General features: G+C 42.3%; 2 protein-coding genes across 2 annotated transcripts in view; both read left to right on the forward strand.

Annotated features, from left to right (window-relative positions):
• Positions 1–3,501, forward strand: part of dhdh.1 (dihydrodiol dehydrogenase, tandem duplicate 1) — a 12,173-nt gene extending 8,672 nt beyond the window's left edge. Inside the window, exons 5-7 of the mRNA XM_079825842.1 lie at positions 485–609; positions 2,826–2,976; positions 3,045–3,501. Of these exons, the coding sequence (XP_079681968.1) occupies positions 485–609; positions 2,826–2,976; positions 3,045–3,154 (386 nt within the window). The 3' untranslated portion in view covers positions 3,155–3,501. The remainder of the gene's footprint in view (positions 1–484; positions 610–2,825; positions 2,977–3,044) is intronic.
• A 259-nt stretch (positions 3,502–3,760) lies between these two features.
• The window catches only part of dhdh.2 (dihydrodiol dehydrogenase, tandem duplicate 2), a 16,819-nt gene continuing 5,579 nt past the window's right edge, over positions 3,761–15,000 (forward strand). The window contains exons 1-5 of the mRNA XM_079825843.1: positions 3,761–3,982; positions 6,505–6,616; positions 8,262–8,425; positions 8,499–8,751; positions 11,582–11,706. Coding sequence (XP_079681969.1) covers positions 3,893–3,982; positions 6,505–6,616; positions 8,262–8,425; positions 8,499–8,751; positions 11,582–11,706 — 744 coding nt within the window. The 5' untranslated portion in view covers positions 3,761–3,892. The remainder of the gene's footprint in view (positions 3,983–6,504; positions 6,617–8,261; positions 8,426–8,498; positions 8,752–11,581; positions 11,707–15,000) is intronic.

Raw genomic sequence — 15,000 nt, forward strand, 5'->3', positions numbered from 1 at the left:
TTTTAATTTCAGTGAAATCTTTAGTAATTTTGTCATTTTTATTAGTTTTAGGTCTTTTTTCATTTTTTATAAAATGTTTATTTATATCTTTGTATGATACTTTATAGATTTTGTTAATATTTTAGTTATATTTTTATTATTTTTAGTTTATATCTATATATAGCTGTAGTTTATATCTTCATATGATACTTTTGTAGACTTTGTTAATATTTTACATTTGATTAGATTTTTTCAATTTTTGTTTTCATCTTAATTTCAGTTAAAAAAAATTATAATTTTGTTGCATGTTTTAGTCATTTTTATTAATTTTTTTATTATTATGTCTAATTAGTTATTCGGTCTGTTTTTCTGAATATAACTGTCATCACCACCACATTACAGTCATTATTCCTGTGCAAACATGTTTTATCTGAGAAGGTTCAGATGGAGGGCATTTCTTCCTGATGACCTGAACATGACCTTTGACCTTTGCTTGATCTGTCAGGAGTGGATGAGTCGATGGTGGTGGTGTTGAAGTTCTCCGGGAACAGGATGGCCGTGTGTTCTTGCACTCTCGCTTGCACACTTCAAAACAACGCCACCATCTGTGGAAGCAGAGGAACCATCAGAGTGAGTGACTGAATGAGAACACACACACACACACACTCACACACACACACTCACACACACACTCACACACACACACACACACACACACACACTCACACACACACACACACACACACACACACACACGGCAGATCTGAAGACTCACTTCATCTCGCAGACACAATTCAAAGCGACTAATGTTGCATTCATTATATACACCGATCAGGCATAACATTATAATATTCTGTTGATCCCTGACCCATCGTGGCATGGACTCCGCTAGACCCCTGAAGGTGTGCTGTGGTATCTGGAGATGTTAGCAGCAGATCCTTTAAGTCCTGTAAGTTGCGAGGACTTGTTTGTTCAGCTCATCCCACAGATGCTCGATTGGATTGAGATCTGGGGAATTTGGAGGCCGAGTCAACGCCTCAAACTCGTTGTTGTGCTCCTCAAAGCATTCCTGAAGCATTTGTGCTTTGTGGCGGCGCATTATCTGCTGAAAGAGCCACAGACACCAATATAGCCACGTAATATAGGCTTTTACCCTATTGAGCACTCATAAAGCTTGCCACAAAGAACCGGCAAAATAATGATTATGAATGTGTCAAAAATAGCGAGGAGACATTTTAATTGTTTATTAATAAACTCTAGAGTTTTCTGTGTCAGTGTTGATTTGCCCGAATAAATCATTTCTGACCCACTCCATCTTATTATGTGTCCTTTCTTACTCATGCTGTTCACTTTTCATAATCAACATAGATTAAATTACAAATAAAAAAATTACAAAATATTTAAACATAAATATGAAACTAAATACATTTTCTTAATGGCTACAACAAGTATAATAGCCTACAGTAGACTCTTTGGTAGATTATAAATGTATACTTTTTTATTACATTACTACTAGGCCTACTAATAAAACCGATCTCTAGGGCCCCAAAAGTGCGTGGGCCCTTAGAATCGTTCCAACTTTCCCCCCCTTACATTCTGTCACTGTTAAGTGGACCCTGTGGCCGGTTCTCCACTGGTCCTCCATGACCCTGTGGCCGGTTCTCCACTGGTCCTCCATGACCCTGTGGCCGGTTCTCCACTGGTCCTTCATGACCCTGTGGCCGGTTCTCCACTGGTCCTCCATGACCCTGTGGCCGGTTCTCCACTGGTCCTCCATGACCCTGTGGCCGGTTCTCCACTGGTCCTTCATGACCCTGTGGCCGGTTCTCCACTGGTCCTCCATGACCCTGTGGCCGGTTCTCCACTGGTCCTTCATGACCCTGTGGCCGGTTCTCCACTGGTCCTCCATGACCCTGTGGCCGGTTCTCCACTGGTCCTCCATGACCCTGTGGCCGGTTCTCCACTGGTCCTCCATGACCCTGTGGCCGGTTCTCCACTGGTCCTTCATGACCCTGTGGCCGGTTCTCCACTGGTCCTTCATGACCCTGTGGCCGGTTCTCCACTGGTCCTCCATGACCCTGTGGCCGGTTCTCCACTGGTCCTTCATGACCCTGTGGCCGGTTCTCCACTGGTCCTCCATGACCCTGTGGCCGGTTCTCCACTGGTCCTTCATGACCCTGTGGCCGGTTCTCCACTGGTCCTCCATGACCCTGTGGCCGGTTCTCCACTGGTCCTCCATGACCCTGTGGCCGGTTCTCCACTGGTCCTCCATGACCCTGTGGCCGGTTCTCCACTGGTCCTTCATGACCCTGTGGCCGGTTCTCCACTGGTCCTTCATGACCCTGTGGCCGGTTCTCCACTGGTCCTTCATGACCCTGTGGCCGGTTCTCCACTGGTCCTTCATGACCCTGTGGCCGGTTCTCCACTGGTCCTTCATGACCCTGTGGCCGGTTCTCCACTGGTCCTTCATGACCCTGTGGCCGGTTCTCCACTGGTCCTTCATGACCCTGTGGCCGGTTCTCCACTGGTCCTCCATGACATAATTTGAGTTTCCCCCCACTTTCAGTTGTTTTACTATACAACACAATCTGGCCCTTGTCAAACTCGCTCAAATCCTCACGCTTGCACATTTTTCCTGCTTCTAACACATCAACTCTGAGGACAAAATGTTCACTTGCAGCCTAATATATCCCACCCACTAACAGATCATCAGTGTTATCACTTCACCTGTGATCGGTGTACATTATATCAGTTCATGCATGCATTCTGTGTCAGTTGAACCCATGAGCTTGGTGTTGCTTGCGCTGTAATATGTGTTGTTTAAAGCTGATCTGTCTGCTCTATAGGTGGCGCGTCCCATGCACTGTCCAACCACTCTGGAGGTGAACGGGAAAAAGACGGAGTTTCCTCTTCCTGAGCCCGCATTGCCTCTGAACTTCGAGAACAGCACCGGACTGAGGTTCGAAGCAGAAGAAGTGAGACGCTGCCTCCTGAAAGGTAACACACACTTCAGCACAAGAAGTCTCTCATGAGCTCTGGGTGTCTTACTCTCGTCTGTCTTACAGGGCTGAAGGAGAGCATTAAGATGTCCCTGAAAGACTCCGAGCTTCTAACGGAGATCATGGATGAGGCCAGGAGGCAGGTGGGCGTGGTTTATGAGCAGGACAGCCAATGACTGCCCTCCTTGATTGATCTGAGGCCTGATTGGACGGTGCAGCTCAGGGAAAGATCAAGTTTGAACATGTCCTGTGTGTGTGTGTGTGTGTAGTGGTGGAGAAAATTGTGCACAACAAACCAAACACTAACACAGTGGAATCTTTTCTAAGATTTTTTTCTAAATAATGTAGGCCTATGCCAGAAATATAAAGCATGAACATATTTTTGTGTCCCTGAAATATAATTTGGGTCTGAATGGGTTAAGATGGGTTTTCCAGAACAGTGTATCATAATAAGTGTTGTGTATTGTGTACTAAAATACAGTACACACTTGCTCTCTTGCTCAAAATAAAGAGTTTGTCTCCATCTGCTGGTTCTTACAGTAGTAACGAAGCTTTTAGCAACTCCGAGTCAATTGAATCAATTGGTTCACAAAATGATTCACTGATTCGAAACGCTGCTGGCCAAAACTGTGAATGCAAAGAAAACTAAAGCCAAAACATGCATAAAAACACCTTTTACAGTGTGATCTATTAAATGCAATGACCAAATCATCTAATAGCATTAAATATGATCTGCACAATTTGTGTTATTTTATTAAAACAGTTATGTGATGTAACGAAGCCTCGTTTACTGAAGTCACGTGACTTTAGTGGTGCGATACACGCTTTGAATCACTGGTTTGAAACACGTTTAGCACACACACACACACACACACACACACACACACACACACACACACACACACACACACATCATGGCGCTCAGGTGGGGGATCTGCAGCGCTGGAAAAATCAGTCATGACTTTACAGTGGCACTGAAGACTCTTCCGTCAGAACATCATCAGGTACACACACACACACAGACACACACACACACACCTGACAAACTGCTGACTAACTACAGCACACACACATTAACACGCACACTGTGTGAAGGCGCTGACCGGGTTAACACTGACACTGACACTGACATGCATCGAGTTTCATAACACACTTCAATGATGCATTTAACTTACACACTTCTGTAAAATTGCTGATGTAAACAAACCGAATCCGGAAACTTTCCTGTGCAGAGAAACAGCGCCACCGTCAACTCATACATTGTTGCTTAATATACACTCTAAAAATTGCTGACCCGGCAATTGGGTTGTTTTAAGCAAACATTTAACCCAACCGCTGGGTTAAAACAACCCAATTGCTGCGTGAGTCCATTTTCAACCCAACCTGGGCTATTTTTAACCCAGCATTTTTTAGAGTGTAATGTTTAATCATGCATAACAATAATAGACACATTATAGCATATAATATAGTGTTTAATATAGTGTTTAATCATATAATATAGTGGTTAATATAGTATTTAATCATATAATATAGTGGTTAATATAGTATTTAATCATATAATATAGTGGTTAATATAGTGTTTAATCATATATTATAGTGGTTAATATAGTATTTAATCATATAATATAGTGGTTAATATAGTATTTAATCATATAATATAGTGGTTAATATAGTATTTAATCATATAATATAGTGGTTAATCATATAATATAGTGTTTAATCATATAATATAGTGTTTAAACATATAATATAGTGTTTAATCATATAATATAGTGTTTAATCATATAATATAGTGTTTAATATAGTGTTTAATCATATAATATAGTGTTTAAACATATAATATAGTGGTTAATATAGTGTTTAATCATACAATATAGTGTTTAAACATATAATATTGTGGTTAATATAGTATTTAATCATATAATATAGTGGTTAATATAGTGTTTAATCATATAATATAGTGGTTAATATAGTGTTTAATCATACAATATAGTGTTTAAACATATAATATTGTGGTTAATATAGTATTTAATCATATAATATAGTGGTTAATATAGTGTTTAATCATATAATATAGTGGTTAATATAGTGTTTAATCATACAATATAGTGTTTAAACATATAACATTGTGGTTAATATAGTATTTAATCATATAATATAGTGGTTAATATAGTGTTTAATCATATAATATAGTGTTTAATCATATAATATAGTGTTTAATATAGTGTTTAATCATATAATATAGTATTTATTCATATAATATAGTGTTTAATCATATAATATAGTGTTTAATATAGTGTTTAATCATATAATATAGTATTTATTCATATAATATAGTGTTTAATCATATAATATAGTGGTTAATATAGTGTTTAATCATATAATATAGTGTTTAATATAGTGTTTAATCATATAATATAGTATTTATTCATATAATATAGTGTTTAATCATATAATATAGTGTTTAATATAGTGTTTAATCATATAATATAGTATTTATTCATATAATATAGTGTTTAATCATATAATATAGTGGTTAATATAGTGTTTAATCATTTATTATAGTTTAATATAGTGTTTAATCATATAATATAGTGGTTAATATAGTATTTAATCATATAATATAGTGGTTAAAATAGTGTTTAATCATATAATATAGTGGTTAATATAGTATTTAATCATATAATATAGTGGTTAATATAGTGTTTAATCATATAATATAGTGGTTAATATAGTATTTAATCATATAATATAGTGTTTAATCATATAATTTAGTATTTAATCATATAATATAGTGGTTAATATAGTATTTAATCATATAATATAGTGTTTAATCATATAATATAGTGGTTAATATAGTGTTTAATCATATAATATAGTGTTTAATATAGTGTTTAATCATATAATATAGTGTTTAATCATATAATATAGTGTTTAATATAGTGTTTAATCATATAATATAGTGTTTAATATAGTGGTTAATCATATAATATAGTGGTTAATATAGTGTTTAATCATATAATATAGTGGTTAATTATATAATATAGTGTTTAATCATATAATATAGTGGTTAATATAGTGTTTAATCATATAATATAGTGTTTAATATAGTGTTTAATCATATAATATAGTGGTTAATTATATAATATAGTGTTTAATCATATAATATAGTGTTTAATATAGTGTTTAATCATATAATATAGTGTTTAATATAGTGGTTAATCATATAATATAGTGGTTAATATAGTGTTTAATCATATAATATAGTGGTTAATTATATAATATAATGTTTAATCATATAATATAGTGTTTAATCATATAAAATAGTGTTTAATATAGTGATTAATCATATAATATAGTTTTAATATAGTGTTTAATCATATAATATATAATAACGGTATATGTACCTACTAATATTAAATTCAAAATAGTAATATAAATATCGAAACAAATGTACATAAAGCATGAAATCTGGTGTTATTGTTGTAATAAGAGTGATGGACTGGTGTTTTATGGCTGAATGCAGGTGGGGGCTGTGGCGGCGCGCGAGCTGAAGCATGCGCAGGAGTTTGCACTGAAGCACAGCATCCCTCGCTCATACGGCAGCTATGAAGAGCTGGCCAAAGATCCAGAGATCGGTGAGACAATACTGATCTCAGAACAGCGTCTGTGTAAAACCACCACCATCATGTGTCCATTAAACTGCCTCCATCTGTTCTGCCTTCACATAGTCAAAATCCTCTCAAGGTTGAAAATATCTAGCTACTATTATGTGACATTATATTTTTTTCTACTTGTCAAATACTGCAAGATTTATTATATATTTATATAAATTATTTATTTATTATTTAATCACTTTTTATCTTAACACACGTACATTTAAATGATTGTGTTGGTATGATTGATGTATTTGTCCTTTTGAAGGGAAATTTGTTTTAGGCATTACATATGAAGCTGCCTAACAAGATCATCAAGAACATCAGTACTAGCAGTATGGTAGTAGTAGTAGTAGTAGTAGTAGTAGTAGTAGTAGTATGGTATTATCAGTATGGAATTATCAGTGTAGTAGTAGTAGTAGTAGTAGTTGTATGGTATTAGTAGTGTAATAGTAGTATGGTATTAACAGTATGGTTGTAGTAGTAGCAGCAGCAGCAGTATGTTATTAGCAGTATAGTAGCAGTATGGTAGTAGCAGTATGGTGGTAGTAGTAGTAGTAGTAGTAGTAGTAGTAGTAGTAGTATGGTATTATCAGTATGGTGGTAGTAGTAGTATGGTATTATCAGTATGGAATTATCGGTATAGTAGTAGTAGTATGGTATTAGTAGTGTAATAGTAGTATGGTATTAACATTATGTTATGGTTGTAGTAGTAGCAGTATGTTATTAGCAGTATAGTAGCAGAATGGTAGTAGCATCAGTTTGTTATTAGCAGTATAGTAGTAGTATGGTATTATCAGTATGGAATTATCAATATGGTAGTAGTAGTAGTAGTAGTATGGTTGTAGTAGTATTTGTATGGTATTAGTAGTATGGAATTATCAGTATAGTAGTAGTAGTAGTATGGTTGCAGTAGTAGTAGTATGGTATTGTCAGTATGGTATTATCAGTATGGTTATGGTATTATCAAAATGGTAGTAGTAGTAGTAGTAGTAGTATGGTATTGTTAGTATGGTATTATCAGTACGGTAGTAGTAGTAGTATGGTATTGTCAGTATGGTATTATCAGTACGGTAGTAGTAGTAGTAGTAGTATGGTTGTAGTAGTATTTGTATGGTATTAGTAGTATGGAATTATCAGTATAGTAGTAGTAGTAGTAGTATGGTTGCAGTAGTAGTAGTATGGTATTGTCAGTATGGTTATGGTATTATCAACATGGTAGTAGTAGTAGTAGTAGTAGTAGTAGTATGGTATTAGTAGTGTAGTAGTAGCAGTATGTTATTAGCAGTATAGTAGCAGTTTGGTAGTATCTGTATGGTAGTAGCAGTAGTAGTAGTAGTAGTATGGTATTAGCAGTATGGTGGTAGTAGCAGAATAGTAGCTGTATGGTATTAGTAGTAGTAGCAGTATAGTAGCCGTATGGTAGTAACTATATGGTAGTAGCTGTATGTTAATTGTAAACCAGGTTGATCATACTATAAAAACATTACCTGCAGAAAATGATAATCATTAAATACTAAAGAGTGCAGTGACTGTACTGACAGATATCAGCGCACGTGTGTGTGTGTGTGTGTGTGTGTGTCACAGTGAAGGATTGTTCCAGATGTGTAGAGATGATGTGTTTCAGACGTGGTGTATGTGGGCACCATCCACCCTCATCATCTGTCGGTGGGTGTTCTCTTCATGAACGCTAAGAAGAACATCCTGTGTGAGAAACCGCTGGCCATGAACCTGAGGGAGGTTCGGGAGCTGATCGCCACGGCCCAGAAGAACCACGTGTTCCTCATGGAGGTCAGCAGATGTTCAAGTGTTATATTATATATTCGCATTCTGTGCTGTAATTTCCTCTGGCTCTCCTTCTCAGGCCGTTTGGACCCGTTTCTTCCCGGCCTCCGTGGAGATCAGCCGGCTGCTGTCCCAGAAGGAGGTGGGCGAGGTGAAGGTGGTGCGTGTGGATTTCGGCGTGCCGCTCATGCATGTGGCGCGGGCGGTGCAGAAGGAGCTGGGTGGAGGCGCTCTGCTCGACATCGGCATCTACTGCCTGCAGTTTGTGCTGATGGTGTTTAACGGAGAGAAGCCGGAGCGCGTCCAAGCAACCGGATTCTGTCTGGACACCGGTACTGAACTCACACGCAGACAAACAAGACATTACGGGACATATAGACTGATGAGGATGATTGACACTTGGATCGTATATAATCCCTGCTGGAAAAACCAGCATCATCTTGCTGGTAGACGAGCACCAAACCAGCATAGACGAGCATAAACCAGCATAGACCAGCATAAATCAGCATAGACCAGCATAAACCAGCATAGACCAGCACCAAACCAGCATAGACCAGCATAAACCAGCATAGACCAGCACCAAACCAGCATAGACCAGCACCAAACCAGCACAAGACCAGCATAGACCAAGATAAACCAGCATAGACCAGCATAAACCAGCATAGACCAGCACCAAACCAGCATAGACCATCATAACCAGCATCACCATGCTGGTAGACTAGCACCAAGCCAGCATAGATCAGCATAACCAGCATCATCTTGCTGGTAGACCAGCCCCAAACCAGCATAGATCAGCATAACCAGCATCATCTTGCTGGTAGACCAGCACCAAACCAGCATAGACCAGCACCAAACCAGCATAGACCAGCACCAAACCAGCATGGACCAGCACCAAACCAGCACAAGACCAAACCAGCATAGACCATCATAACCAGCATCACCATGCTGGTAGACCAGCACCAAACCAGCATAGACCAGCATAACCAGCATCATCTTGCTGGTAGACCAGCCCCAAACCAGCATAGACCAGCATAACCAGCATCATCTTGCTGGTAGACCAGCACCAAACCAGCATAGATCAGCATAACTAGCATCATCTTGCTGGTAGACCAGCACCAAACCAGCATAGACCAGCATAAACCAGCATAGACCAGCACCAAATCAGCATAGACCAGCATAAACCAGCATAGACCATCATAACCAGCATCACCATGCTGGTAGACCAGCACCAAACCAGCATAGACCAGCATAACCAGCATCATCTTGCTGGTAGACCAGCCCCAAACCAGCATAGATCAGCATAACCAGCATCATCTTGCTGGTAGACCAGCACCAAACCAGCATAGACCAGCATAAATCAGCATAGACCAGCACCAAATCAGCATAGACCAGCATAAACCAGCATAGACCAGCACCAAACCAGCATAGACCAGCACCAAACCAGCACAAGACCAGCATAGACCAAGATAAACCAGCATAGACCAGCATAAACCATCATAGACCAGCACCAAATCAGCATAGACCAGCATAGACCATCATAACCAGCATCACCATGCTGGTAGACTAGCACCAAACCAGCATAGACCAGTATAACCAGCATCATCTTGCTGCTAGACCAGCCCCAAACCAGCATAGATCAGCATAACCAGCATAATCTTGCTGGTAGACCAGCACCAAACCAGCATAGACCAGCACCAACAGCATAGACCAGCACCAAACCAGCATAGACCAGCACCAAACCAGCATAGACCAGCACCAACAGCATAGACCAGCCCCAAACCAGCATAGACCAGCACCAAACTAGCATAAACCAGCATAGACCAGCACCAAACCAGCATAGACCAGCACCAACAGCATAGACCAGCACCAAACAGCATAGACCAGCACCAAACTAGCATAAACCAGCATAGACCAGTATAAACCAGCATAGACCACGATTAACCAGCATAAACCAGCACAAGACCAAACCAGCATAGACCATCATAACCAGCATCACCATGCTGGTAGACCAGCACCAAACCAGCATAGACCAGCATAACCAGCATCATCTTGCTGGTAGACCAGCCCCAAACCAGCATAGACCAGCATAACCAGCATCATCTTGCTGGTAGACCAGCACCAAACCAGCATAGATCAGCATAACTAGCATCATCTTGCTGGTAGACCAGCACCAAACCAGCATAGACCAGCATAAACCAGCATAGACCAGCACCAAATCAGCATAGACCAGCATAAACCAGCATAGACCATCATAACCAGCATCACCATGCTGGTAGACCAGCACCAAACCAGCATAGACCAGCATAACCAGCATCATCTTGCTGGTAGACCAGCCCCAAACCAGCATAGATCAGCATAACCAGCATCATCTTGCTGGTAGACCAGCACCAAACCAGCATAGACCAGCATAAATCAGCATAGACCAGCACCAAATCAGCATAGACCAGCATAAACCAGCATAGACCAGCACCAAACCAGCATAGACCAGCACCAAACCAGCACAAGACCAGCATAGACCAAGATAAACCAGCATAGACCAGCATAAACCATCATAGACCAGCACCAAATCAGCATAGACCAGCATAGACCATCATAACCAGCATCACCATGCTGGTAGACTAGCACCAAACCAGCATAGACCAGTATAACCAGCATCATCTTGCTGCTAGACCAGCCCCAAACCAGCATAGATCAGCATAACCAGCATAATCTTGCTGGTAGACCAGCACCAAACCAGCATAGACCAGCACCAACAGCATAGACCAGCACCAAACCAGCATAGACCAGCACCAAACCAGCATAGACCAGCACCAACAGCATAGACCAGCCCCAAACCAGCATAGACCAGCACCAAACTAGCATAAACCAGCATAGACCAGCACCAAACCAGCATAGACCAGCACCAACAGCATAGACCAGCACCAAACAGCATAGACCAGCACCAAACTAGCATAAACCAGCATAGACCAGTATAAACCAGCATAGACCACGATTAACCAGCATAAACCAGCACAAAACCATGGGAATTATGCTGGTCTATCCTGGTTTTTCCAGCAGGGATGCATCCCTCTATAATAATAAGAATATTATAATATTTGTATAGCTTTTCATGTATCATAAGTACCATGAAGGCGTGGTAAGTCCGGTTTGTAACGTGCGCAGGTGTGGATGAAGCGATGAGTGTGACCCTGCAGTTCTCTGGACACAGACTGGCCATCTGCACCTGCACCATCTCCGCAGAGCTGCCCAACGAGGCCCTCATCGCCGGGACCGAAGGCTCCATCAAGGTCTGTTGGGAACGCTGGTGTTTATTAAACTGGGCTAAATCCCAGCTCATGTTGCTCTCAACTTACATCATGTAAATATTGGATGCTTTATTACTGTAACTGCCGTCATATTCTGGCAAATGCAGCTTTTAAAGAGAAATGATCGCTGTGCTGTTGAGACTAAATCACACACACTCAAACATCTGGTGATGGAGGTTCAGATTATTCACATTCACTCATTTGCAGATGCTTTTACTCAAAGTGGCCTCACTGTTTAATACTAACGTCATACTTTATATTGTCTTGATTAGCACCTCTCATTCATCTCAATGTGCTGCACAGGTCATCAAAACAACACTTAGAGCAGTGGGAAATATATAGAAAAACATATTGGACATGTAAATGATGGGAGAAAATAATTATACAATGACTAAAGAGACTTAAACTAAGCAAATGTAATTTTTTTTATTTAATAAAATATTTAATGACCTTAATATTTTTAAGGTAACAATAAGGTTCCATTCGTTAATATTAGATAACTACTTTAGTAAAAATGCACTAACAATAAATAACAGTTGTAGCAGTATGGTAGTAGTATTATGGTATTAGTAGTATCTTAGTAGTATGGTATTAACAGTATTGTAGTAGTATTATGGTATTAGTAGTATCTTAGTAGTATGGTATTAACAGTATTGTAGTAGTATTATGGTATTAGTAGTAGTATGGTATTAGCAGTATGGTGGTAGTACTATGGTGGTAGTAACAGTACGGTAGTATTATTATGGTATTAGTAGTATGGTAGTAGCAGTATGGTAGTAGTATTGTGGTATTAGACCTTCTATATAAGCTCTGGTTCCTCAGCTCTGGTTCTCTGGTTCCTCAGCTCTGGGTCCTCAGCTCTGGTTCTCTGGTTCCTCAGCTCTGGTTCTCTGGTTCCTCAGCTCTGGTTCTCTGGTTCCTCAGCTCTGGTTCCTCAGCTCTGGGTCCTCAGCTCTGGTTCTCTGGTTCCTCAGCTCTGGGTCCTCAGCTCTAGGTCCTCAGCTCTGGTTCCTCAGCTCTGGTTCCTCAGCTCTGGTTCCTCAGCTCTGGTTCCTCAGCTCTGGTTCTTTGGTTCCTCAGCTCTGGTTCTCTGGTTCCTCAGCTCTGGTTCTCTGGTTCCTCAGCTCTGGTTCTCTGGTTCCTCAGCTCTGGTTCCTCAGCTCTGGTTCTCTGGTTCCTCAGCTCTGGTTCTCTGGTTCCTCAGCTCTGGTTCCTCAGCTCTGGTTCTCTAGTTCCTCAGCTCTGGGTCCTCAGCTCTGGTTCTCTGGTTCCTCAGCTCTGGGTTCCTCAGCTCTGGTTCCTCAGCTCTGGTTCCTCAGCTCTGGGTCCTCAGCTCTGGTTCTCTGGGTCCTCAGCTCTGGTTCCTCTGCTCTGGTTCATCAGCTCTGGTTCCTCAGCTCTGGGTCCTCAGCTCTGGGTCCTCAGCTCTGGTTCCTCAGCTCTGGGTCCTCAGCTCTGGTTCTCTGGTTCCTCAGCTCTGGTTCTCTGGTTCCTCAGCTCTGGTTCCTCAGCTCTGGTTCTCTGGTTCCTCAGCTCTGGTTCTCTGGCTCCTCAGCTCTGGTTCTCTGGTTCCTCAGCTCTGGTTCCTCAGCTCTGGTTCTCTGGTTCCTCAGCTCTGGTTCCTCAGCTCTGGTTCCTCAGCTCTGGTTCCTCAGCTCTGGGTCCTCAGCTCTGGTTCCTCAGCTCTGGTTCCTCAGCTCTGGGTCCTCAGCTCTGGTTCCTCAGCTCTGGTTCCTCAGCTCTGGGTCCTCAGCTCTGGTTCCTCAGCTCTGGTTCCTCCGCTCTGGGTCCTCAGCTCTGGTTCTCTGGTTCCTCAGCTCTGGTTCCTCAGCTCTGGGTCCTCAGCTCTGGTTCCTCAGCTCTGGTTCCTCAGCTCTGGTTCCTCAGCTCTGGGTCCTCAGCTCTGGTTCTCTGGTTCCTCAGCTCTGGTTCCTCAGCTCTGGTTCCTCAGCTCTGGGTCCTCAGCTCTGGTTCTCTGGTTCCTCAGCTCTGGTTCCTCAGCTCTGGTTCTCTGGTTCCTCAGCTCTGGGTTCCTCAGCTCTGGTTCCTCAGCTCTGGTTCCTCAGCTCTGGTTCTCTGGTTCCTCAGCTCTGGTTCCTCAGCTCTGGTTCCTCAGCTCTGGGTCCTCAGCTCTGGGTCCTCAGCTCTGGTTCCTCAGCTCTGGGTCCTCAGCTCTGGGTCCTCAGCTCTGGTTCCTCAGCTCTGGGTCCTCAGCTCTGGTTCTCTGGTTCCTCAGCTCTGGTTCTCTGGTTCCTCAGCTCTGGTTCCTCAGCTCTGGTTCCTCAGCTCTGGTTCTCTGGTTCCTCAGCTCTGGTTCTCTGGTTCCTCAGCTCTGGTTCCTCAGCTCTGGTTCTCTGGCTCCTCAGCTCTGGTTCCTCAGCTCTGGTTCTCTGGTTCCTCAGCTCTGGTTCCTCAGCTCTGGTTCTCTGGTTCCTCAGCTCTGGTTCCTCAGCTCTGGTTCCTCAGCTCTGGTTCCTCAGCTCTGGGTCCTCAGCTCTGGTTCCTCAGCTCTGGTTCCTCAGCTCTGGGTCCTCAGCTCTGGTTCCTCAGCTCTGGGTCCTCAGCTCTGGTTCTCTGGTTCCTCAGCTCTGGTTCCTCAGCTCTGGTTCCTCAGCTCTGGGTCCTCAGCTCTGGTTCCTCAGCTCTGGTTCCTCAGCTCTGGGTCCTCAGCTCTGGTTCTCTGGTTCCTCAGCTCTGGGTTCCTCAGCTCTGGTTCCTCAGCTCTGGTTCCTCAGCTCTGGTTCCTCAGCTCTGGGTCCTCAGCTCTGGTTCCTCAGCTCTGGTTCCTCAGCTCTGGGTCCTCAGCTCTGGTTCCTCAGCTCTGGTTCCTCAGCTCTGGTTCCTCAGCTCTGGGTCCTCAGCTCTGGTTCTCTGGTTCCTCAGCTCTGGTTCCTCAGCTCTGGTTCTCTGGTTCCTCAGCTCTGGGTTCCTCAGCTCTGGTTCCTCAGCTCTGGTTCCTCAGCTCTGGTTCTCTGGTTCCTCAGCTCTGGTTCCTCAGCTCTGGTTCCTCAGCTCTGGGTCCTCAGCTCTGGGTCCTCAGCTCTGGTTCCTCAGCTCTGGGTCCTCAGCTCTGGGTCCTCAGCTCTGGTTCCTCAGCTCTGGGTCCTCAGCTCTGGTTCTCTGGTTCCTCAGCTCTGGTTCTCTGGTTCCTCAGCTCTGGTTCCTCAGCTCTGGTTCTCTGGTTCCTCAGCTCTGGTTCTCTGGTTCCTCAGCTCTGGTTCCTCAGCTCTGGTTCTCTGGCTCCTCAGCTCTGGTTCCTCAGCTCTGGTTCTCTGG

Source organism: Gobio gobio (assembly GCF_949357685.1).
Source record: "Gobio gobio genome assembly, chromosome: 9".
NCBI lineage: Eukaryota > Metazoa > Chordata > Actinopteri > Cypriniformes > Gobionidae > Gobio > Gobio gobio.